General features: G+C 44.3%; 1 protein-coding gene across 5 annotated transcripts in view; it reads right to left on the bottom strand.

Moving 5' to 3' along the window:
* ATP8B4 (ATPase phospholipid transporting 8B4 (putative)) overlaps nt 1–26,601 on the bottom strand; it is a 74,801-nt gene that overhangs the window by 7,520 nt on the left and 40,680 nt on the right. For all 5 annotated transcript variants that reach the window (XM_004937130.5, XM_040656494.2, XM_004937129.5 and 2 more), the window contains 17 exons: nt 26,425–26,507; nt 23,515–23,673; nt 22,586–22,674; nt 18,558–18,754; nt 16,888–17,096; nt 14,668–14,711; nt 12,966–13,131; nt 12,448–12,636; nt 11,980–12,095; nt 10,148–10,312; nt 8,288–8,399; nt 7,485–7,590; nt 6,527–6,674; nt 3,779–3,962; nt 1,882–2,105; nt 1,061–1,144; nt 24–269 (listed from right to left, as the gene is read on the bottom strand). In XM_004937130.5, coding sequence (XP_004937187.2) covers nt 24–269; nt 1,061–1,144; nt 1,882–2,105; nt 3,779–3,962; nt 6,527–6,674; nt 7,485–7,590; nt 8,288–8,399; nt 10,148–10,312; nt 11,980–12,095; nt 12,448–12,636; nt 12,966–13,131; nt 14,668–14,711; nt 16,888–17,096; nt 18,558–18,754; nt 22,586–22,674; nt 23,515–23,673; nt 26,425–26,507 — 2,521 coding nt within the window. The remainder of the gene's footprint in view (nt 1–23; nt 270–1,060; nt 1,145–1,881; nt 2,106–3,778; nt 3,963–6,526; nt 6,675–7,484; nt 7,591–8,287; nt 8,400–10,147; nt 10,313–11,979; nt 12,096–12,447; nt 12,637–12,965; nt 13,132–14,667; nt 14,712–16,887; nt 17,097–18,557; nt 18,755–22,585; nt 22,675–23,514; nt 23,674–26,424; nt 26,508–26,601) is intronic.

Here is a 26,601-nt window from a genome sequence, read left to right as displayed (position 1 = left end):
AATACAGTAAGGGATGCCCTTACCTGTACAGACACCACAATCAGTAAGCAGGTCTGGGCCATCAGGGCAAAGGACTGGTAGTCAGCAATGGCTTTCCCATCACTTCTCATCGTATTGTACATGGCCCCATAGGGGATAAAGAAGAGAATGAGGGAGCTGTAGATCCCTTGCAACATGCACTTGATAAACACTATTTTGTTAAAATAGAGGTTTTGCTGTCCAGGCACGTATAGCTGTGGAAACAGCAGGCTCCAACGGTCATCCACGTCCTGAAAATAGAGAGGAGATGGTCAGATTTGCTGGCCCCTACCCAACCAACCACACAAGACCACTTACGGTTGCCATGTCCCCATTACATTCATTTCCGTGAGAAAAGGCTCATCACCCAATTCACTCAGTTCAGTGACTAGCGTGCCACATATCAAGGTCACCTAGACTTGTTTTCCATCCTGAATTTCACCATTCTGTACTGAGAAATATGACGAGTGTTGCAAAAAAAAAAAAAAAAAAAAAGAAGGTACATTTCACCTTAATCAGACTGCATGCTCTGTTCTCCTAAGGGTTTTCTGGAAGCTAAAGGACAGAAAATACCATTCTGGCTGGGTTTCTACTGAGGTAGAAATATATATGTATGTATATATGTGAAATTACCGCAGGAAGGCTGAACCTGGACCTCCTGGCTGAGAGGATCCTCAGAGTTGTGCGTCATCTGTTGTTCTGTGTGGTGATTAAAAAGCAACTTGTCTGGCTTCAGAGCCACAGCTAGTGAGATGTGGCTGCTCCAGGGGAATGGTGCAATAGCATCTTTTACTCACGTCAGCAACCTAACACCAAAACATCTCCAAACACTGAAACATGCAGGACGAGGCGGGATAATACTCGATCTCCTCCTTGGTGTGTCCTTTTTTTGTGCTCTTAGGTCTCACTGACAAGAATCTGTTTTAGGGATTATCACAACAGCTAGCCAAAGAGCCAGCTGCTTTTGCTTCACTGAAGTGACTCTGAGTACCCAGAGACAAAACGCCTGTAAAAATAATACAAGGAGTGATCAAAACAGTACCTGATCGAAGAGGCTCATTCCTAGCACTGGGAGGGAGGTATACATCAGATTGTAAAGCGTAATGAACCACTGATCATAGACAGTCTGCAGGGAAAAAAAAAAAACAACAGAGCATCATGTTAGCAGAACGCTGCCTTTTCCTTCTCTTCGCAAGATTACACAGTCATAAAAGCAGTCTCCTCCTTGTAGATCTGCCTTATAGATCTGCCTGGACACGGTCCTGCTGGAGCAAGGGTTGGACCTGACGGACCCAGAGGTCCTGCCAACTTCAACCATTTTATTATTCTGTTAATTAGATGCTGGAGCATCATGACTGAAGATTCTATTGAGACCAAAAGTATAGCAAGACTTGAGCTCAACAGCCCTAACCTGCTCACTACCAGAAGGTAGGGAACATGCAAGAGAAGGATGACTTTATGTCAGTTCTGACTGCTAAGCACCCACTACTGCCCACAGTCACTACAAGAGCTCCTTCACCTGACCCAGTATGGCTCTTCTTGCGTGTTCATGAAAATCACAGGTCCTACACAGATCTGCAATACAATGGTCAGGCTCTGGGTAATCTGCATCCTACTTTGATGGCTGTAATCAGTTTGAACACTTTCAAAAATCCCAGGAGGTGCCTACATTCTTCATAAGGCACCTAAATGTCTTTAGGCATCTTTCCTTTACTAGTAGAACTTTCACCAGTTTTGTACAAGCTGAAGACGGAACTGTGTGCCTTACAGTGAAGCAGGGAGAACGGGTTTAGTTTAAAATACTCCCAGATATTTTCCTTGGAAATGCTAAAGACGATCATGAGAGCAGAGAAGCTGACCTACCTGAGCTGAGAAGCCGGAGAAGAATCCATACCAGAAATGCACTAATGTGAAGGCAAAATTCTTATAGAAGAAGTACTTGAGGAACTTGCACATGCGGATGTAGGACCAGCGTCCGTGGACCAGGAGCAGGCGCTGCAGGTAGCGGAACTGCGCAAAGGAGAAGTCACTGGACAGGACTGCCTGCATCCCCTCCTGGCCGCTGATACCAACCCCGATGTGGGCAGCTGCAACACAGAGGTTATTGGTCACGTCTGGTTGGATATTAGGAAGAAGTTATTCTAGGAAAGAGTGGTGATGCATTGGCACAGGCTGCCCAGGGGGGCGGTGGAGTCACCTTCCCTGGAGGTGTTCAACGAATGTGGAGATGTGGTATTGAGAGACACGGATGAGTGGGCAATATTGGTTACAGGTGGATGATTGCAGAGGTCTTTTCCAACCTTAGTGATTCTATGATTCTATCATTCTATGTCAGTACAGCAAGGGCTGCGGTAACCCCACTGCTCAGATGAATCACTCGCCCTGAGACACTGCTAATTCCATCCCAGACTGCATGAAAAGTCCTGTGTAAAGATATTCAGGATAAGAAGTAACTGGAGGGCGCTAACTCAGCACTGTTATGAGTTTGGCTGCATTGATTCATTTTCAGTAACTGACTTGTACCACCTGAATGGAGTTACACTCTCAGCAACAATACATTTTATTTTCCAACAGCACAAATCATTGCTGCTGTTATGAATACCTTTAATTTCTGTTGACACATGAATTATATTTACATGCATGGAAATCCTTCCGACAGCCTTAAAACATTGCTTCAGACAAGCCAAACTTTCAAACTGTCAAATGCCTTATAGATTTATCAGACACAGTAGTATAAGGCAAACTGCAGCCTTTACATTTCTTGGGCTTTATTAGTTCAATCATATAATTAGATAGAAGAGTCACATCTCTTTTAATAGCAGCTTGGGCTTATTAAACACGGACAAAAGTTTAATATGACAGCTAATTATACAGCTGTAACTAATGAGAGCAATCTTGATGGCTAAGGGTTGGTGAGATTCAAAAGTTTCCATGGAACAGTGAGTTGATAAAATCCCAAAGTCCCAACCCTCTTGTAGTGGCAGCGTTAGTTTCTAATTATCATTTTACACTTTTTAACTTGCTTTTTTTATCCTTTCTTGACTGGCTGCCTGACTTATCTCCCTTGAAGCTCCCTACTTAGCCTTTTCTTTCTTAATTAAACAGCTCCAGTTAATCAATTCTTGCAAATTAACACAAGAAGATTAGCAATAGGCCCTTTTGAATAATCTTAATTTAATTATACATAGTTAGGTTTTTTTTTTTTCATAAATTCGTTGAGGAAATGCAGAACCAAATGATGCTCAAGGATAAAGGAGCCTAGAGGCCTGTGTTTTATAACACATGGGAGATAAATGACAAAGAGCCCCACTACGTGGAAATGTTAAAAAGAATCCTGTGACATTGTGCAGATTATTTAATGCTGTGGAGATTGTCCTTCTGCATGGCAGATAGGCCCTCGCTAAAACAAGCTTGTTTGTCCTTTGCATTACCATTGTGATGATGGCATGCAGTCATACAGGTGGACTTGTTGCACCCCAGTGAGTTTCAGGTCTATTATAGAGGCAGAAACCACAGATGGGTTTGATGAGTTGATGGCCGAACTGGATGATCTTAGTGGTCTTTCCAACCTTTATGATTTGATTCTATGATTGAACCTATGAAACCAAGAAACCTGGGACACAACCATTGCTGCCACCAAGGGGACCAGACGGAGGCCCCTTAGAGGGTTAGGGTTAGGGTTAGAGTTAGGACACCTCAGGCAGCAAACATGGCAGCACACCATTTTTCTGGAGCATGCTGGCTCTCAGCCCTTACTCACTTTTGATCATGCTGACATCATTGGCACCATCTCCAATGGCCAGGGTCACAGCTTTCTTGTACTTCTTCACCAGCTCCACCACCTGGGCCTTCTGCAGCGGAGTGACCCGGCAGCAGATCACCACTTTGCACATGCACGCCGTTCGCACCAGCTCCAGTTCCAGATTCCCCTCCAGCGCATAGGCCTGAGAGAAAAGACAAAGAGGCTTCCTAGTAGCTTGTGTCAAACCAGCAGTGAGATCTGAAGGAGTTTTTCCATCCAGCACAAGGGAAGTACGAGATGCCTGAAAACACTGAGCTTAGAAGAACCTGAGAAAGCAAAGCACAGTTGGATTTCTGGTTACCCCCCTAGTTCTGCCAGAGAAGGTGGGAGCAGGCTTAGCTTTTCATATTTCTTTCAGTTTGTGGTTTTTTGCTCTGTTCTTCGATGTTTTTTTTCTCCATAGACATTCACGGGTGGAATCTACCTCGCTTTGGCTTACTAAGTGATATGGTCTGGAGTGGTCACAAGCATGGGTAAATGGCTGGACTAGGTGATCTTATTGGTCTTTCCAAACTTAATGATTCTATGATTCCCTCTTTCTCAGACCCATTACAGCAAGCCCACAGCCCTGCCTCTGTAAGACAGACCATCCTTAGGCCAAATGTCCTTTTTTTAATTTAAGAACCAAGAGCTTTAAAATACTGTGTCATCAGAACCCTCCTTCCCTCCTGTCAGTGGCAGAGAGACAATGAAAGAGACCTGTTCTTGATTTGGTTTTAGTGCATGCACATGTGACTGCAGCTAGAGATAGCTTTTGCTAAAGCATCCTGCCTGCACAGCACCAGGAAAAGCTATCACATAGAAACTCTGCTATTGGCATGGTGCAGAGATCAGCTAGTTATATGATGCTGCTTCTGTGCCCTGTTCTTTCTCTGTGTCTCAGCAAGACCATGTGTACACAGTACCAGTAGACAAGCAGATAAGGCAGTGGCCAGATGCTCTGTTTAAGTGGGATGCTAGCAGGACAATTACCACCCTTCAAGCCCTGGGTTCGTAGAAATAAACGACATCTAGTGGTAAGATTTTTGGGTAGTAATTAGCAGGGCTGGTATAGAGCTGGGAGCTAAATTTACTGGATTGCTATTAAGAGGTAGCAACTACAAGAAACAGAAGTCAGAACTTGTCTCTGAAAGCCAGTGCCTCCTGGCTCTCTCCATCTCTACCTATTTGTTTACCCTGTGATGTAATACAAAACACAAAAGTCACATGAACCCGATCTAGTCTAAGCCTTCCTCCTAGATGGACTGAACAGTATCTAAATAATTTTTGTGTCTAACCTATTCTAAAAATTTTCCAAGGGTGGAAAATCTATTCCAATTCTTCACTATTCTCAGCAGAAGGATGCTTAATTCAAGCTCCCTGCCTCAGTTTTACTAGAATCATAGAATCATGACCTCAGAGACCATTTAGTCCACCCATCAACCCATCCCCACCATGCCTACTAACCACATCCCTCAGTGCCACCCCTCCAGCGACGGTGACTCCACCACCTCCCTGGGCAGCCCACGCCAATGCACTATCACTCCTTCTGAGAAGACATTTTTCCTAACATCCAAGCTGAGATATTATTCTGTTACTTCTTTTACGTGTTCACATTTGAAGAGTATTACCAGGGTAGATCGGTGTTCCCTAGGCTCAGAAACCCTAACTCTCTTAGTTCTCATCTGTGCTCTCCAGATCATGCATGATCTTACAGATTTCTTTGCGTTCTCTCTGGTTGGTCTACAGTTCCCCTGCCCCCCCCCCCCAAAAAAAGAGGGGGGGAGGGGGTGAGGGAAAGGCAAGTGACTTGAATTGTTTCAGCTACAACTTCACTGATGCCAAATAGAGCAGGAGGGTTTCTTCACATGTGTTACAGGTGATGCTTTTACATCCATATGTGTGATCTTCTATGTGCAGTGTGCACAGCTGATTACGTGGAAGTGGAGAATAATGCACTTGTTCTTACTGAATTGCATTTTCTTTTTTTTCAAGATGTTTCTCCAGTTTGCCAAAATTATTTCCAAACCTGATCTTGAACTTCTTGCACCATGCCTGCAGCTCCTCCCAGTGTGGTGTTATCTGCAGGTTTAAGAAGCCCACTTTCTTTGGAAGCAGTTAATTAAAATACTAAGTATTGAGTAGATGTGGGATAGCCCTCCGTAAATGTCACTGTTGTTTCATTCCTACAGTGGGCCCATAAGAGCCATACTTTCCAAGCCGCCTTGCATTTATCACATAAAAAACTTAAAGCTTGCTTGGAAAAACATCATGGGGAGCACTGAAGGATTTATTAGTCAAGTTTTATGACATATATTCTATCTGTTATCAGATATATGTATTTAGCAGACTACAATCTTGGCATACTTGAAATCCATGTTTGATGTTATCTTATTTTCTTGGCACATCCACTGACTGCCTGACTATTTTTCCACTATATTTCTGGAAAGAATAACTGATCTTCCCTACTGCTCGAGCTCACTGAGCATCAGGTCCAGCTTTTTCATGCTCCTTCTGAAGCCTTGCTCATCACCTTTGATGTCTCAAATAACCGCTGAAGCTCATCTTAAGGAAAACAAAACAAAACCACACACACATGTAAAAAAAAAAAAAAGGACCTCAGTCCTCTGTGGCTGATTTTTTTAACATTTTCAGACCTCCAGTACATCTCTAATGTATTAAATTCTAAGGAAAACTCAGTCCTACCATGACTCTGGACTTCCTTACCAAGCTGTGGCCATTGATAACCAGGCCGTACACCCCATTTGCTTGCTCATCAGGTAGAAGCTTTAGATTTTTGGAAGATTTTTCAATCTGAATGTTGATTTCATCACTGTCCAGAAAGGAGTCTGGCTTCATCTTTTTCCTTGCATTCCTGAAAAAAAAATCAGAATAGGAATTAAAATCTTGTAAAGATATATGATTTACTAAACCAGCTTTATGATGATACAAATTTGGAGCTTCCCTTTGTTAGTTTAGTTCCCTGTACCCTTACCACAACATGCATTGTTTAGCTGCTGCTTTTTGTGCACGTCACCCATCTGCTTCTGAAAGTCTACAAAGCATTTTCTAAATCTGTGCTGATTTGAAGTCAAACAACTGATCTGGATGTCACAAAGGACAGTATTTCAAAGGGATCCCAAATTTCCTTGCATGTTGCTTAGCAATCACCTACTTACAGGGAAGAGGATTGAAAAAAATTCCAGTTTTCCTCCTATGCCTAAAAACAGGTATCTACTGAGGAGGCTATGGAGGAAGGCAGATTTCCAGATAATGCTAGACAAGGATCGTATCCAAGCAAAAGAATTACAGCATGGATGGACAACAACAGCAGTAGAACAACAGCATAGATCAAGGCTGAAGCCAAAGGCTTTGTGGCTCCTGATCACTTGGCCAACATCAACCGATGCCGACTGCATGACTTTGCTGCCTTAATCACTGATATGGATTTGAATTCTTGGAACAGGAAGCTACAGAAGATTTCTACACTATGTCTAACTGCTAGGTCTTCCAGGGAGGCAGCCAGCCCTTATCAAGCACCCCTGAAATGAGCTGTACCAGGTAAAGCATCCATGGGAAAATGAATCAATGAACAACAACAACAACAGCAAAGAGAACACCACGAAATACTGGTCAGTTCCAGTGTCAGCGCACAGTAACGAAGCTGTATATTTCAACCATTTACCGGAGCTCATTAAGTACATCCTCAGAAGAGCTGCCTTCAATAACGAAGACATCTGCCATGTCATCATACAGCAAGTTGCAGGAGTAACCGATATTCATTGCCGTCTCTGGGAAAGAAAGGGAGGAGAGATTTACCCATTTAAGTACTCCAAACCCACCCACAGTATCTGTGTCCTTTTACACCCCTGACAAAAGCTCAATTCTCATTTCAGAGAGCTCAGGGCTTTTCAGAACCAACAGCCTAAAGAGAGATGGGAGGACCTTAGATGGGTGTAGCAGTAGGTCTCTAACCAGGCTTCAGAAGGCCACAGAAGGAAAGAATCTATTCACAGGATAGGATTCTCATGGATTTTGGATCATGGACCCATGGATCATGGATTCTATTCACAGTTCTTTCCAGCATAATGAATTTTCCAGAAGCTTTTGTTTCTTCCATTTCCATTCTAGAATGTTAATGCCAGAAACAGAACTAAGGTCAGCTGTAGCATTCAAGTTTCTGGAAAGTTGTAGTTAACCTTTCCTAGCCTTCTTCAGCTGGACAGTAGACTGTATTACGGTGACACATTCACTGTTGCCTCTCCATTGGCCAAGGACACTATCTTCATACTGTTTCTATCCTCAGGTCAGGCCTTAGGAACAGGCACTACTTTAAGCTAACTGGAGTTTTGTCTTGCTGGTACTGAAGAAAGCCCTCCAAGCTTACCCTCTGTGCAGTTTTTCAAAGGAGAATGGTTGAGAACATGGGTCCTAGTGGAATCATCTCACCAATGAAAGAGGAGACATCCCAAACTGTAGCCCCCTTACCTTGCTTGTCTCCAGTGAGAACCCATATCTTAATGCTGGCTTTGCCAAGAGTCTCAATGGTCTGTGGGACCCCATCTTGCAGCTTGTCCTCAATTGCTGTGGCACCTAAGAGCTTAACAGAGAACGGGGAATGGGTAAGACTTCCCATTGTGAGTAAAGGAGAAAGCATTAGACATCCATGCAGGTATTCAAGCAAGAACAAAAGAAACCCAGACATAAAGCTGCATTGATTTTCATTCTCCCTCAGAAAATTTACTGCACGAGGTACAACTCTGATCGTGCAGATGTTGTGCTTTGTGATCCTCCCGGCTCAGCTGGATCACAAACATGCAAAAAATCATTTGCCACACATGAGCACATCTGTGTTCTTCCATGTCCTCTCCACAGAACATAGAGATCTAATGCAGGAATGAAGACTTTTGGGAATTCTTGTCCCCAGATTTCCATATGCAATCTCCAATGTAGAGCTTGCTCCAGACATACTGCAACTGTTGTATGGTTGCAAAGCATCTTCTCCAGCCCCCAGCACACCCATCCCCATCCTTACTCCTCACTGCCACACAGCACTAAATTCAAACTGATCAGGACACAGACCTCTGTTATTTTAAAGTTACTATTTTCTCTGTGTTTTGGAGATACTTGGTGGCTTTAAACTATTGTCAAAAGTACAGGAAGGTTTCACTCCCTTTCAGGTGTAGGCAGCACCTGCTACCATACCTCCTGTTGTTGGGAGACTAAGTTCAGGCTCTTCTACTCCCTTGCTGACTCCGTTCACTTGCACCCATTCCCCATCACAAGCCAGGCTCTCTTACACCTCTCCATTTCTCCATGCAGCACCTTCTGGGGATAAAGTCATTCCTGTGTAGGGTACAGAGAAGGATCTGGTGCTCCCCCTGTGAGCCTCTGACCTCTTCTTTATTCAGGCCATGAACTTCATCATCCTGAATTGCAAAGCATCTGCCTCCCTGACTTCTACGTATTTCCTGCTCTGAACATAGCCCATGCTGCATTTTCACTCTCTGTGCTGGAGGATTCACGTTTTCCACTACTCTACTGAGATGAGGAGGGCAGCAGGCTCTGCCCCACAGGCTATGCAGCTTCCAGAGGTCAGCTGCTTCTAGACTTACACTTCTTCCCATCTCTGGCAGTGTCCTGAGCATAAAGCTAATGGAAAGAGCAACAGTGCAGCTCCCCAGATTTCCCACATCTCAGAAAAACACTGCTGCGAGTGCAAAAGCTGAACTGTTTCCCCTCAGACACCACACATTCTTTTCATTCATTATTCACGGCTGTAAAACACAGGCAAACCCCAGGGCTGCAACAACACTCATGGAGAAAAGAATGACTTGAAGATCACAGTTCAGCCCTGTTTCAGATTGACACAAACATCTTCACGGACATCATCCATCCCCCATCCTGCCCAAGGCTGTGAGAACAAAGGCGACGCTCTCTCTGAAATGGAGCGGGACCTGGGGATTACTCACTGCCTGCCATTTCAAAGGGAGGAAAATAAATAGATCAGCCATTTGCAAGTACAAAGGATAGCTATGAAATATTTGTGCCCCTGCCACCTCCCTTAGGCTCCGCTATGTCACTTCATCACGAGAAAGCTACTCCGACGCCCACGTGAGATAAAATAAAACCATTCCCAGGCACTGGTGGCTGACACCCCATTGCTGGCTCCGCACGGAGGTGCCAGTGAAAACCCAGCACTGCCATATTTCAAACTGCTCCTGTCAAGCAGCCCACTGAGCTGTCTGCAGCGCGGTGTTTACTGAAGTCGTACCGAGCTGTTTATTGACAAACCACTATCCTCACTGCCTCCCCCAGAGACTGGCCCAGTTTCCGTGAAATACCAACCATGAGATCTTTTTCGATCTCTTCATAAATCTCTGACAGTTTGTCCTCCCGTCCTTCCAAGGCGGTGCTCGCTTCGTGGTGACGCTTGATCCAGTCCTGAAAGTACTCTTCGTCCAAGTTCTTGTAAGCCACGACGAGTGTCCTCAAACCTTCCCCAGCAAACTCCTGCGAGACAGTGGTGGGGGGCAGAAGAGGTCAATGGAGAACAGTCTCCTTGCTCTGCTTTGCAGAGGACTCTCTGAAAGCAAACAGTTACTTGTGAAAACTTCTTGCCTAATGTCTGCGGAGGAAAGGTGAAAACCCACACCTCAGCCTACAAATCTTGGGGTACTTTTAAAAACATTTTACGTTGCTGCCCACAATCCTTGCAAAGAAAAAAAATCAAAATCCTCTCCAGCTTTCTGGCTTTAACCTTCACATCAACCAGGCTCTTGTTTCCCAGGACCCCATTATTCAATATACGGTTCGGTGTAGCAAGACCTGAATTAGACACTCTGAACTCAACCTTAAATTTCAGAGCTCTGCTCAGCATGTCCAGAGGTGGGTTCAAATGCTCAATGAGGGCACAGTCATGGCAGCTCAGGAAGACCTTGTAAGTCTGCTTTCTGAAGCTCACAGACTCACGCACAGAATTGCAGAGGTTGGAAGGGACCTTCAGAGCTCATGGAGTCCAACCCCTGCTAAAGCAGGTTCCTCTTTAAGTTTTCCCCAAAAACAGGACATTCATTTTCTTCCTCCTTTGGGATTCCAAAAGTACAAGCTTCAAGTAGAAGTGCGGGGACAGAATGAGGGACAGAATGACAGAATCATAGAATCACTAAAGTTGGAGCAGACCTCTGAGATGTTCTAGTCCAACATGTCACCTATCACCAATGTTGTCCACTAAACCATGTTCCTAAGAATGACATCTCCACCATTCTTGAACACCCCCATGGACGGTGACTCCACCACCTCACCGGGCAGTGTGCTCCAGTGTCTCACTACTCTTTCAGAGGAGGTTTCCTAATATCCAACCTCAACTTTCCCTGATGCAACCTAAGGCTATTGCATCTCATCCTATTGCTGTCACCTGGGAGAAGAGGCCAACCCCCACCTCATCACAAGCTCCCTTCAGGTACGCCACAACCACAGCCCATCTCTCTGTGCTCTGACTTCTCCTTCATCCACCACGTTCCTCCTCAGGCAGTGAGCTGAGATGTTCGTGCAATTGCTGAACATCCCTGGCGAAATGTTCTGTTATCCTGTGCTCTGCTCCCTACCAGCCGGAGTTGGCATCACAAGGCAAAGTAAATGTTGACCACATCATCCACTTCTCACCATGCCTCACTGTGCACGAACCATATAAAAATCCACAAGTCTGAGAGCTGCATTTTCCATGCTGCCCTGTATGATGTGGGAGAATCATCAGATGGTTTGGTTTGGAAGGGACACTAAGCCCCATCTAGTTCCAACACTCCTGCCACGAGAAGGGACATGATCCTCCACTAGATCATGCTGTCACAAGTTCCACCTATCCTGCCTGTCTTCCACCTCCTACTCTAGAGGAATATAGCTCTTCTGAATGTCACAAAATGTATTTGACATCCATGTCATGACGTCTCAGATAATACAGAGCAGTTTAAATAGCACCTGGTGATGCCTAATTTGGTATTGAAGGCTTCACAAATTAACTTCTCTCTCCAATCCCCATTAAATATAGATATATATATGTATACTTCTTGTTCAGGTGCAGCTTCTGAAAGCTGTTTTTTCTTTAATACATATCACATTTTCATATCTGGAGAAAAGACAACCACCAAACGCAGAGATTCAGTGAAGAAGGAAACACTTACATTCAGGTGTTCTGTGGTCTCCTCCTTGAGAGACTCACAGGATGGATGAAGCAGTTCATACAGAATGGTGTCAGCCCCCTTGCAGTACAAAGTCAAGTCACCTTCTGGACTGCGCACTACAAGGAAGAGGAGAAATATTCTACACATCTCAGACTGAAGCAGTTGGGATTCATAGCATTTGTATCAAAACAAATGTTTTTATAGGCGTCCAAACTCTACCAAATGTTGGCAGAATCCCAGGAACCAAGATTAACTTCGCTTAGAACAGAAGGGAGTGTAACTACACACAGCTTTAGAGGTTGAACACTGGTCTGAGCAGATGCTCTCTTAAGACAACATGGCCCTAACAACCTGCAATTCAGGTAGGACATCTATATTCAGAAGCCAAGAATGATTTGTTCTCTTGCCAGTAAAGGTTCTCAGAAACCTAAAAACCCAGGAAGAAAGAAAGGAGCCAAGAGAACGTACCAATAACAGACATGCGTTTGCGGACATTGTTGAAATCAAGAATAGCCAGAAGTTTGTAGATTTTTGTTTCTCCCATTTCCACAACAGTGATGGTCTCCGGTGTGCGAGCCCGGAACACAAACCCAAAGTTCCTGGCAGCGGTGACGAGGGCTCCCTCATCGGGAGATTGGGCCTGGTACACCAAGTTACCTGCCATGCAAGAAAAGAAGGCAATGTGACTTCTGCCCTGTTTCTGAACTAAATAAATACCTTTTTTTTTTTTTTAACCAGTGTTGCACACTATACAATGTCCCTAAGTACCACATCTCCATGGTCCCTCCAGGGACAGTATAGAACCATAGGATCGTTAAGGTTGGAAAACTGTGTGTGAAGTTGAGAAGAATGGAACAAGCCATCTCCTGTCTGAGGGAAGCTGTGGCACCTGCAATTTCTGCACTCCAGTTACAGTAATCCCATCTCAACCACAGTCACACACGACGGACACAACCACTCCACCTTCTGCCTTTGCCAGTCCTCACCTTCCTTCTTCTCTTCGGGCATGACGGTGTGACAGAGGGAGAGCAGGCGGAAGAACTTGTGTGTCGGGACATCATTCAGCTTCACAGCTTCAACCAGGCTGTGGTCATAGAAGACAAACTTTGGGTCGGCCAACTGGTTGTAGGAGAAGTCAACCTTCTCTGTGTTCTGTAAAAACATGGATTGGCGTTATCTGTAGAGCTCTCGCATACATGTACACCAGTGCCTGCCCACCCCACCCTCTTACATGTACAGAGATCTCTCTCTTGCAGAGCTGCTCATGACAGAGAGGGATGAATCTAAGTAAGTGGGAGGTCTTGAAAGCGACTGAGTCACAGGAGAGGACAGGCACCTGAGCACTGTTCAGACCAGCACCTGAGCTGACAGCATGATTATCTAAAAAGATGCCTCCCTGTACTGCAGCAAGTACTCCACCAGGAACCCCACCAAAGGATTTCTACAGTACAGAAGTGTGTGCCCTCAAAACACAGCTTCTTGAAAGCATCATCCAGATTTCAATGGCTGTCTGGGACATGGGCACGTGGAGGCTCAATTTAAAACAATTCAGAAGGCTGTGTTCCCCATCCTCCTAAAGCAAGAAGAAGAAAAAAAAAAAACTGATATGGGAAAAGATGACAGATAAGTGATGTAAAGGTTCAGCCCCATGGGCACTGCCTACTCTTACTGCCTGAAAACAAGGAGCCTCCAGGCAGAGAGGGTCACAGTGGAGAAAAAGTTCAGAGCATGAAATGCCCTGGAGGAATGCACAGCAGAGCCTGCCTGGCATGATCCCCACTCTCATCCCACCCAAAGTGAGCTCAGAGTTTCCAGGATGGGAGTCATCCTTCTGACCTGCACCAGCTGACATCGTGCACTTACACCATAAGAACACAGACCTCCCACCTCTGCCGACTTGTGCAAGAAAGTCCAAACACTCCAGCACTGTGGGTGTGTGGGCAGCAGCATTTCACCCCGCAGGATGCTGCTGCTGGGCGGCTGGCTGGGAGCAGACCAGCATCTCTCTCCTAGCAGGGCAGCCCTCTGCATTCTGCTGCTTGAGGGAGGGCAGGCTGGTGGCACAGCACTCAGAGCAAAGAGCCAATTTAAGTTTTAAAGGGTCTGGAAATGAATCACCGGGATGAGGAGTGGGATTTTCATCATCGTTTTGCCATTTGTTACTTGGATGACTGCATATGGTTTTCAGACATTTTAGGCAGTGAAATCCAAGATGGGGGTTTGTGCCAGCAAGCAGAGGCTGGAGAAAATGAAGAAGTCACTCATTTTCATGCTCTCCAGTGTGCAGACACTAGGGAAACTTGACAGTGACCTCGTTATGGACATGAACTGAACTCCCATGAACTGATTCCCAGCCAGAACTTTAATTCACTACAGAGGATAACAATATCCAACAGTGTCCAAGTTTCCAATCACTATCAATACCCAAGTGTCCAGAGGAGCTGTGCATGCAATAGGATGTCACATGAAGCTGAGGGAACAGTGCTGCCCATCCTGCAAATCTAAAACAGGCTTACTAGAAGGGAATGCAATTATGACAAGCCTCTGATGCCCTCAAGAATGCACCTCATTGCTTTTAGGATAAGGAGGAACATGAGCATGAGCTAAGCCTGGGTGGGATGTGTCCATGGACACCTCTGCAGGAAGGTTCACAGAAAGCTGAGGTTCTGCTAGCTCTTGAGCACTTACCTCATTTATTTCTATCCGCTGCCCAGACATATCATACACATCACCTGCAAGCAAGAAGGACTGAGGTTATCCCATAAACTCCAGATAACTGCAGTCTCTGAGCTTCTCTACCACACACACACACACACACACACACACACACAAAGTGTTTTGAAGCTATTGCCAAATTTAGAAGTTTCAATAAACACAAATATATTGACATGTGGAGACTGGTGGCTCATACTGCTCAGGTCCTTTATTAATCCATGACCAAAACCAGAGACGTGCTTAAAACTCAAAGCAGTTATCATAAAGTTGTCTGCAATTTGGCTGAAGAATTGATTTCTGCTCAGACATGACAATGACAAGACGGTGCTTGCAGGAGAAGACTTCTCTTGCATCTTCTCTTTGGAATGAGAGACAAAATTCAGCTGTTGGGTCATGCTTTGCAGCAGTCCCTGGACAACCAAAGAGCAGTTGCCAAAGTCCCTTCTTCCCACATGTAGATGGTCTTTTCACTGAACTGACGATCTGGTCAGAGAAATGAATGACATCTCCTTTCTAGCTAAAGGAGCTTGCCTACTGAAACTGCTGTCTGGACAAAAAAAATCTAGGGAGCTGTGGGCTGTGCCCAGGCCAGCCAGATTCAAAGCTTTTTGAAATAGGATTGAAACACAGAAAATGCCGTATTTGACAGGTCCAACCTCAACTGTGACTGCAGTCAATTCAAGGTACTGGTACTCCCTCACAAAAGCCCTGAGGTTGTAAAAAGAAACGCAGAAGCCATCTCTCCTGAGAATTGCACAGCAGTTGATCCCACTGGGAACTGTAATCGAAAGGCTATTGGACATCTCCTCTTCAGTAGCAAGCCTAAGCCTACAGAGTGTCCTCCCTGGCAGCAGAACCAATGCATCCTTTTTTCTGGCATGGCTCCTCAAAATGCTCCAAGTGTAAAATCCAAGGTATGCTGGAGAAACAGCTAAGTATTTGGGGTTGGGAGGGGCTGGGGGGGAAAGGATAGACTGCCTTCTTGCTGCCTATTTCCTATTCATTTCTTGAACACAGAACTCAACAAGAGGACATATGAATGTCAACAGTTTACTGGCCAGTTTGGCCTGGTTCCTTGACTAGTATATATAGTATGACCATGGCCACAAATTAGCAGGCAGAGTATTTTCAAACTGCAGCACTAAGGCCGGGTAGTACTTAGTAGCATTGTACAGATATTGTGTCATCCAAATATATGCCAAGCAAGATTTATAGGAAGAAGTTACTCCTTCATTTAGGCCAACAGCTAGCACTGAGGAAAAAACACAAGCTTTCTGGCACACTAGTTCATCAGTAGGTCTGATACAGGCAACACAAGCATCAATCTACAAATAAGATGTGACTAATTTCTCTGGGGGAGTCTAATGATGTTAATCAATTAGTATGTGAATAGCTAGCACCTCTTGAGGTGAATGAAGAAAACTGCCTGTGGCTGGTATACAATGAAGGAGCCTGTCAATGTCAATGCTGTCATCTAATGGTGCTAACTACCATTGTTTCCCATTTTTTCCAACTCCCTACAAACTTTTCTTTCTCCTGGTAGGCTCAATAAGTTAGGAGTGCAGATGACTGGCCATGCCATCAACAGCCAGTACACAGGGTGAAGCGTAAGCTAATTGAATAGGACGTATAAAACCACTGCTCATGATGTAAGAAATTGTTGAGTGTGAAAGATAACACTGTGAGTAGTTGACAATACACCACCACGAGGAATGGCTCATTTCACAAGTGGGTAAGAGTGAGTATGTGAGAAACAGCTGGACTCCACATATAGTTGGAAGGGAGGACTTTTAGGAAATAGAGTTTTACAAAGTTAGCAATACTTGGGTAACCATATCAATAACAGCACAAAGGGCTGAGATCATACAGGCAGCGATATCAGAAAAAGAATAAATTTGGGTATAGCTGCAGTAAAACTGGGATCAATGAGTGAACAAAGTAATAAGGTGGAAGTTCTTTAGCTGGGTGGATTGTGGGGCAGGAAAAAGGAGGTCAAGGGAGGGCAAAAGGGGGAAGCAAAGGAAACAATGGACAGGAAAATCATATTAAGATACACAAATAATGCATTATCAGGGTTGTCCTCATATATCTGACCATCACAGCTTCTTAGAAAACACCCTTTTGGATGTCATATTTAGTCTCTATTGACTGAGAGCCATGAAACCCGGAGAATAAGAGCAATGGGTAACGTACCATAGGATTTGCCATTGATGGAGCACTTGTTGAAACACATGATGTTCTGAGTGAGAGTTCCTGTTTTGTCTGAGAAGATGTACTTGATCTGCCCCAGCTCTTCATTGAGCGTAGTAGTGCGGGCCTGAGCTGGTGTGTCATTCAGTGGGTAATACATCTTACGGTCCCAGTCGATGTAGAAACTGTTACCCAAGCGTATAATCTCTACACTGGTGAAACAGAAAGAGAAGGCGACCAAATAGTCATTAATTTAAAGGACAAGATCTTCAGCTTCAGCACTATCATTAGCAATTGCAATTAGAGGACAACCTTGAAGGTGATGACAGGGCATACTTGTCAAGTAGTCTTTAAATGGACTGCAGTGAGCAATACTAAAGCAAGCCCCATTGAAACGATGCAATAGTCTTGTAGTAGGTTCCTCTCCTTTGTGTATCAAACCTGCTCTTGCTTCTGCTGTGGCTCTCCTTTTCCTTAGGCTGGGCAGTGAGTTAAGACAAGACACAAGAATTCACTCTCACTCAGACTAATGCAACTCGTTGTTAACCCTGCTGTGAACAAGTGGCAGCTGTGCATGGAGCACTGACATGCATCAGAGGCAGCAGCAGGGTGTTTCATTTGGTGCAGTTTAAGGAATGTGTTCAGAGGGACTCTGGGCTGAGCTGCGCTGCGGTGGCTGGAGATGAGTACAAACAACTCAGACCACCAGAACAAGTGAGTCATTGTGTAACTCAGTGTAATCACGGAGCAGTATCAGCTCACAGACAACATGAATTCCCACTTTGCTGCTGGTGTGACACACTGGGCAGGAACGGGATGAATTCCTTACATTTGCTAACACAAAAGAGTCTAAGGATGCAACTTCCAACCCTTAGCTCTGAGTGTAACTCTTCATGCTCCCGAAAGCTCCATGGAGAGGGCAGCACCAGCAGCTATGAGCTGTCCTTTGCAGTTTGGCAACATAGACTTTTCACAAATGTTCTCTGTGAATTACACAGCAACAGTTCATCCTGTAGTCAGAAGCATTTCTCCCTGGCAAATTAGGTACAGTTACAAACCAAACCATCCTAGGCAGCCTACAGTGCCACCTCAAGGTTTTGTAGGTAACACGTCCACCCTTCCTACCCTGCTTGCCCATCTGCAATAGCCAATGTAGCACTGTTCTCTTGGAAACGATGGCACTGACTGTCCACTCATGCAGATCCTCAGCTCCTACTTATGTGGCAACCCTCGCTGAGCCTTGAAGCCACCATAAAGAAAGTGCTATTCACCTTTTCCAGTGGGCAGTACAAAGGGGAGAGGACATGGTGCTACCTGTAGTAGCAAATTTCCAGCCTCACTCCCACAGCATCCTACACTTACACCTCTTCTTCAAATGGAGAAGAAAAGGTCTCACTGAAGACAACGCATTGTTTCTAACCCCTTGTTCTTTTAAAACCACGTGGGACCTACTCTGACTAGTCAAGAAAGTAGGGCTATGAGATGTCTTCACTAGATGGCAACAGCATAGAGAACTGGCCTTGGCTGTGTGGGATCACCCATGCTGGGGCTGCATTCATGTGGTATCACACAATGGCTTGGATTGGAAAGGCCCCCAGAAATCACCTACTTCCAACCTCCGTCCAGCCAAAAGCTAAAACTTTCCTAAAATGAAGGAAGGATCCGGCACATACCTGACATAGAGTGAAATTGGCACCACTGTGTTTAGGATGATCACATATGACCAGAACATGAGGAAGGCAGAGAAGGGGGCAGAGGTGACATCTTCTGCCCAGGGCAAATAGACTTGGAAGTGGTAGCCCTTATCAGATTCCCAGATACAATTGCCAATGGCTAGGATAAGACACATCACTGCTAAAAATACAAAGATCTGGAAAACAGAAACAAAAAACCTGCATGTTAGAAAGAAGGAATTCATTATGTGCTGTTTAATTGGAAGACGGCAATCAAAAGGAGTTGGATAGTCTGCATGATGGGTGAAGGTTTTTAGGGGTGAAGGAGGCAAACAGGCAAAAATAGGACTCTTTATCTCAGAGACACAACTACACAGTGCAGAGCCTCTGGCAATTTGGAGTCACAAGACTTCAGACAAACAGGAATTTATGTTCCAGGTACAGACCTATAACTGTGCTCATAGGTGCTCATAGGCAGATGGGTGCGGAGCATCAGATCTCAGTGGAGGAGCGCTGAGCTGCTGCTCCTTGAAGGTGCACTTGGGAATAAACCCCCCCCCCCAAGGACTTCTTCTGGCTGTTTGCCAGATGTGCCATAGTTTTCCTCACGACTTCCGAAAAATCAGTAAGGATAATCTGTAATGCAGGAAATGCATCGCTGGGCAGGTTGGAATTCAGCACTGGATATCCTTCTCGTGGTTAAAGGAGAGTCAGTGAGTCAGATCTAATTGCTGCCTTGGTACCTACCATTACAACATGATTACACCTCCTTTGAGCTAACAAAAAGCAATGTCAGACACTGAGGTGTAACCTTGGACTTAGAGAAACCTATTTCTTGAAGCTTAAAGCAACCCGGGGAACAGCAATCGGGAAGAAAATACAGATAGATGCTAAGAAAACAGTAAACACACAAATATAGGCGTGGAAAAGGCAGACATGTTCAACAGACATTCCTCCACTAATAAGGGAAGAATGAAGCAGAAGGATATATCTACCCAATATGATGTAGCAGATGGAAACGACAGTTCACCTACTGTGACAAGGAACAATATGTGGCTCTATCTGCTAATAACAAGCATTCTCAAATCAGTGGGTCCAGGTAATTGAAAGCCAAAAGCTTGACGGAGCTCACTGAGTAATTATCTTAACAAGTCAAGTTAATTTTTCACAATGCTTTGAAAGCTGCAAAGCCCTACCATACTGAAAATCTGCTACGATAATTACAATATTTGGAAGGCTGAAATGGTGATTGTGGGAAAGAAACAGAAGCTAGCATGACAGTATTCCTGGATAAATTATACTAAAAGCAATTGTATTGATACTGAATTCTCCTTAAAACTTCCACCACCCCAACTGGAGTGTGAAGATACGGAATCAACAGACTGCAACTGTGCTATTAAAAACCATTTCTTGCATGTGTGACCATTAGGGGTGAAGTATCAGTACAGTGGGACACTGTAAGGCCAACCAGTAATAACCATGTTACACGAGTAATCAACTTCATTTGAAACAGTTAATGAGGTTCAAATATAGAAACAATGCACGTAAAGCAGATGTTTGTATTGCTGACCAAGTTAAAAGTTCATGTCCAACCAACCTGAGATTCAGTGCCAACAAGATATAAAGGGGGGGGGGTTAATTAATAAAGGTGTTGTGCTGGATTCAGGAGGCACGTTTGCTTCCCACAACAGTAGCAGGTTTCCTATTCAGCTGTGGGAAGCCCAGTAAATTACTCCACTGGTGAAATGGAGACAATATTGCCTGCTAGGAAGGAATGTGGTGTGGTGTTTTTAAACCTCTGTGACCAGCACTAAAAACAGACTTTATTTTGAGCTGTTGTAGTAACAGAGGGCTAGGGGTTTGTGAGAGGGATGACTCAGGAATGGGTAATGCCCATTATTAAACCAATAGATGGAGAAAACAGACAAGCCCATCCATCTTCATACATATTTCTGCTGGTCAAGTAAAAAATATGACTTCTCACTGCAGACCTTGTCTGCTATCAAATAATTAGAGAAGCCAAAAACAACTGTGGTCAGAGCGCTGGCATCATTACCACCACACTGGAAAAGGTGGAAGAGAGCAAACCTATTGTAGGCTGAAGGCTTCCCACAGCAGTCAGCCCCTTCTGGGGCTGCCTATGCAATGCCTGTGATGAATCCTCTGCAGGACTGAGTGGGATTTGTGGAGGGAGGAGCTGACTTCTGACAGACATTTCCTGCCAGACAGTGCATTATAACAGTCTCAGATTCTTTGCTGGCACTCTGAGTTTTGCTCTGTGATTGGAAGCAACAAGGCGCTTAGCGATGAAGCTGACAGCTGTATTCCTCTGAAAATGTGCCTCCCCAAACCATGTTTTTTGGAGAAAACTAATTCCTGGTACTGACAGTAGCATCCCCTACTGGATGAGGAACATCCCCATCTCTCTGAGGTCCCAACAAATGTTCCTCTCTTGCTGGTTTCTGCCCCGTGCTGCCAAAGAGCCTTGCAGAGAGAAACGCTCCCAAACATGAGCGAACAGTGATGGTTTCCATCTGGAAAGGTCCACTCCCAATTAACCCCTGTAGGGACAGACCAGGGCAGCACTGAACCACAACTCCTTTGTCACGCCCTGCCAAAAAAACTGACTTTTCCCTGGAAGGTTTTCGGACAATTAAACACAAAATAGGTGAGCCAGTGTTAACATGGAAGGAGTTTCATTAAGCTTAAAATGAGCTATTTATTGCAATCTGCGGCTGCTCTGTATTTCCAAACGCAGCAGTGAAATACACTGCCCCTTTTTATGACTATGCTCTGCAACCTTTGGCCACCTGGAGAGCTGGAAGGACCCGATGCCACATTGCCTTCCGTGTGCCGAGAGCTGGCTTTGTGGGGCAGGGCAGAGCTGTACTCAGACACCAAAATGCTAGGTGCCTTAAAAGTGCACCAAGGAGAAAAACACACACTTGGCTCCACCAGTGCCTGGGAACCCAGGCAGAGGCTGATGCAATCCACTGCAACTTGCTCTTTTTTTTTTTTTTTTTTTTAAATGGATCCAGGAGGTAAATTCATCTTGCTCACATTCACAAAAAGAGGCCAAACGGGCTGAAAGCTCTGGGTGGGACCCTTGGCTTGCAAAAGCAGATTTGGCAAACCTTCACTGAATGCTAAATTCTGAGTTCTCTATTCAGTCTTCCCCCGCTCCTCTTCAATTCTGCCCCACATCCCCTGCTCCTTTCCAGCAACAGCAGAACAGAGCACCCTTGAAAATGTGTGGTTTTTCAGAAACCATCAAAATTCTCAATGTCAGATGCCCAAATCTCGCTTGGTTTCTGCTGTCCCCTTAAGCCGAAGGGAAGAAAACAGAGAGGAAAGCAAGCTGAGGATGATAGGTGAGAACTTCGCTTGGTAGCAATTGGTGGAGTGTTATTAAAGTCAGTAGAGTGCCTTTACTGTTCACTAAACAAGGGCCCCAAAGGCTTGAAGATGATCCTTGAACAGCTCTCTGTGCTGTGGCACTGCTTTATAGCAAATATGCACATGTAGATATTCAGGACACTGCTTCACAGTGCCAGCAGTCAGTCTTGCATCCAAAGGAAAATAGCTTTTCTTCCAGCAGTGCTGACTGCAGCAACATCAGAATGCAAGCCTCTGAAGATTGGTGCTGATAAAGGTGGTCTCTTCCCTGAGCTGAGCAGCATCTAAATGGTACTGTTTGCCATTTGTTGAAAACACTGGCAAGCTTAAATCTCAACTTAGGACTGTGTGTGTAGAGTACCTGCTTTGTAAGATCAGTGCTTTCAGATCTGCCAGCTGCTAAGAACACCACTTTCATGATATTAACAAGACCACGTCTCAGTGTTCACCCCAATGTGATAATGCAAAAGCTGGCATCACGTAAATCAACAATCTCAGTTACCAGATGCAATGCACATACCACCAAAGATGCCAAGAAATCAGGAGGAGGAGGGAGCACTTCAGAAGAGGTGTAGGGCACATGAAAATGATAAACACATCTGGAGGAATGGCACTAAATTATTCAGACTGACCATGAGCACGAGGACGTTCATGAGCCGGTCAATGCTCGTCCTTTTGAAAGTTGTTCTTCCACTGTTCTGCATCAGTTTGGTGTCTGGCCCTGGAGATGAAACACGTCGATGAATGTGTTAAGTCACTTGCCTTAGGTTATAAGGAGGACTCACGTAAAGCTAATTAATTAATCCATTAATTCTGGATTTTGATCCCATTCTCTTCTTTCAACAACCAATCCTCCCTTTGGGGTTTAATTACTTTTCACAGAATACCTGATGCTGTGCTGTTATTACTGACATATTACTCATGTCTCCTAAGTCTACAGTGCTACAGAAACAATAGAAGGTCTATGCTTGTAAAAAGCATAGGTTGAATAGTCTACAGTAACATCACTGATGGTCCTGGTATTCCAATATGGCTTGAAATCATATAAAAATGATGGTGAATTTTTAATCAGATATATTTAAGAGTGGAAAACTTTGAACAAACTCGGAATTAAGGCTCCTACCGGCCTAAAGTAGGCCAATAATGGCAGATCTCAGTGAGATGTAATTCCTAAACAAATTTAATGTTTAAATTTTTTCTTACTGAGAGATCAAGACTTCTCTCACTTTGCTGCACTCATTTCAGAAATAAAACACTCGTTCTGCCCATGAAATCGTTTTATTAAGATGGAATTGGATGCTGTAATGTAATATCTGCAAATCACTTTTCTCTTACAGGCCACTATAAAAAACTGCAGATTAAAATCCCCAATAGTATGCAAAATACCTAGTCTAGAGTTAAATCAAGGGATCATACGTATTGTTTTGCCTTTATTCTCTTACCTGATAGAAATCTATCCCCAAGAGGAAAGTATTTGTTTCCTTTCTCCTTACTAAGCATGATGTGCTCCCATACAAATGCTGCTGCACTCTGTAATTCACTTGTATGTTTTCCTACCTACCAGCATAAATAACGAGACCAAAGCACCACTCTGTGTTCCTAATAGTACAGCCCCTCAGCAGCATCTTCTCATTATCCAGGGCATACTTCTCTCCTCGAAGAGCAAGAGTTCCTGTGAAGTTATCCAGCTTGTTGTTAGGTGCCTCGCATCTGACTTCACCTGTTATAAAAATAAAACAAGAAAATGTTAAGAATCTTCGTGGCCTAGAAGTATGCTGATCAGTACTGCATTCTCAGCTGTTTCCAGACAGGGAATATTTCACTCTGTAGTTGTCATCCACAGTTGACCCCATCATTCCTAACCTTTGTCCAACATGTACTGGTGTTGCTCTTACCCCCTATCACGTCACAATCGAATGGCCACAACAAATTTGGATTTATCCTAGATTTTAGAGATGGTAATTTTGTATTATGACAGTCCAAAACTCAGTTTCCACTCTCTTTTGTGGGTGAGAAGAAATGCTGAACAAGCAACATACTTCTAATCCTTCCACAGCAAGGTTGTCACGGTGGGATGTCACTGGGTAATTGTAGACGGCAGTGCTGACCTTACACAATTCCAGCTCCATTCTCCTTAAAATTGCATGAGCCCAAGCAAGAAAATCATTGCCTGAAGGCTGCATGAGAGTAATTAATTGAGGTGTCTTTGTTCACTGGTTTTTAATTTTATCTGTTTTATACCTTAAGACATGCTCACACTTGAAAGAGATGCTGCTCCCTTTGGCCATGCAGCTGACACTGCTTCTATTTCTATACTTTCTAAGAGAACATGTTAATGTAAAACTGTAAATGCAGATAATTCGGTATAAAAATTATTATTTAAATTGACATTAGCAGGCAGCAACTAAAGATTCAAAGCAGAGCCCTGTGAACATGTTGGAAGGAACTGGGAAATATAAATAGACCTTACAGAAAGAGACTCCAAGAGTTCAGTCTGTTCAGATAATCAGCAAAAACATTAAAGTTATTTTGATCACAGGCTGCAAATCTCTACATGAGGATGAGCGTTTGCAGAGAATACAGTTTTCCCAGCTGTTTTCAGATACAAACACACCAGATTAAAAGGTTGTAGGGAAAACGCAGAGAAAATCCAGATAAAAGTACAGCTGTGAGTGTTGTGGTAGGCTCCACTGCTTCAAATTTAAAACTCAGGAGTAGATGTTCTCACTGTGGAAAAGCACTTCTGCTGCAGAGCAGGGAAATCACCAAATTGCAAAGAAGAAGCCGTTAGGAGGTTCTATGAGATGTGTGACATCGGTGCTGGTGATGCCATTTCACGCTCTGGTTGATCCAAGAACAATCAGACCTGCCCTCCCTAACCTGTAGCTCCTACAGTCACCATGCCTGCCTCGTGGCAGCCCTCATGCTCCCCAAAAGGCACCACGAGAACAAAGGCTCTGCAGTGCAACCCAAAACACAATGCGACTTTGGTGAGCCAAAACCAGGGCACGATCCCTTGCCAAGAGGTCTGCTCCTTTTCTCACGCAAGTTTTGGGTTGTGACTTAAGTATCTTGTGAGTCAACGCCCAAATCTGCTCTCCCAGTGAGTGGGTGAGTCTGACATCTTGACATCGGAACAAAATCATGTGAATTAGTGCAACCACAGAAGAGTGAGAAACTCTGGAGTGAGAAATCCAGTGCCCTCACCATGACCTCGCTAAGACTCTGTGCCTCCTGTCCCGCTAACAGCAGGCAGATATCAGAATGCTTTTCACCTGACGACCTTAAATACTGCAAAGTCTACACGCAGTAAGTGGTAGGTGCTGAAAAACATTGCTTCCTTTTTGCCTCCTGGTTCCCAAATGAAATAAAGTTCATCATGCTTCGAGCGTCTTCCTTATCTGAACCATCACACCGTCAACAAACATCATAACTCACATTAAGCATTCCACTGTGTGCCTATATTAGCTGCTCAACCTTTTCTTCTCTTCCTGTCTTAAGAAATAATTAAATAAAGAATTGCATAAATATTTAAATACTTTTGCAGAAGTTAGCTAGGGAAATGCAAGGCTGGGTCTGAGTCCAGGCTCTCTTCCCAGTATTCACCCAAATATAAATCATCCTGGGAAACATTCTGTTCATTTTAGTACGGCATAGAGGCCACTTTATTTACAGGCAGAGATTAAAAGGACAAATAAATATTTGATAGAGCAGCTGTAATTCTCCAAAAGACTTTGAAACATATTTGAATGATGTTGTTTCAAGAATGCAGCGTCTTTAGATAAGCATTACCCAGAAAATGCTTGAAAAATGGTGTAAGATGAAGGATTTGCTTACCAACCGATACACACTGCATCCTCCTCAGCAAAACAGTTGAGAGCACAACCTGACTATTCACAAAGAACATCTCGCTGCAACCACAAAAGCACATTTCCCAAGACCTGAAGTGCTCAGAACCACAGCCTTCACGGTGGAGAAATCCCAATGTTCTGAGCTGTTGCTCGGCTGAGACCACACACATCGCTTCACAGAACCTCAGTGCAGAAAGCAGAAGGAAAGCCTCTGCATTTGGATGATACCGTTCCCTCGTCCTCTCTCTGCTGATGGGTGATCTATGAGCACAGACCATTCTGTTTGCAGTGAGTCTGGCTCCTTTTTCCTACTGCTATATATTTGAGATGCAAGCAGTGTGAAGAAAGAATGCTTTGCCTGTTAACAGCAGCTGGCATATAAACATCTTAAAATGCAGTCCCTCTGTGGCACTGATAGAGAACTGCTAGCAGGGCAGAGGTTCTTCATATAAGTTGCTGTTATTTGCTGTACAGATGCAATGTGCCCATTCTGTTTGCCTGCCACCGCATCCAAAGGACAGCTGTGCAGGGAGTAGCCTGGAAAGGAGATGCTCAGGTACTCCATGGTCTCTGGTGTTTGAGAAAATCCTTTGGAAAGAGAAATTTCAACATAAACTCACCATTGAAGTCTGTCAGTTTCTGGAGATCTTCTCCAAGCTCAGCAGTGACTGTCAGTGCCTGTTTCACCTTGAGGTTTGTTTCACTGTAATACATTACATAAAGCATAAAGGAATGAGACCAGCTCTCCCTGAAAGTCACTTCTGTTCTTGAGGACTGCCTCCTTCCCTAAACATCTG

Source organism: Gallus gallus, chromosome Z, assembly GCF_016699485.2.
Source record: "Gallus gallus isolate bGalGal1 chromosome Z, bGalGal1.mat.broiler.GRCg7b, whole genome shotgun sequence".
Lineage (NCBI taxonomy): Eukaryota > Metazoa > Chordata > Aves > Galliformes > Phasianidae > Gallus > Gallus gallus.
This window is presented reverse-complemented; position numbering and strand designations above follow the sequence as displayed.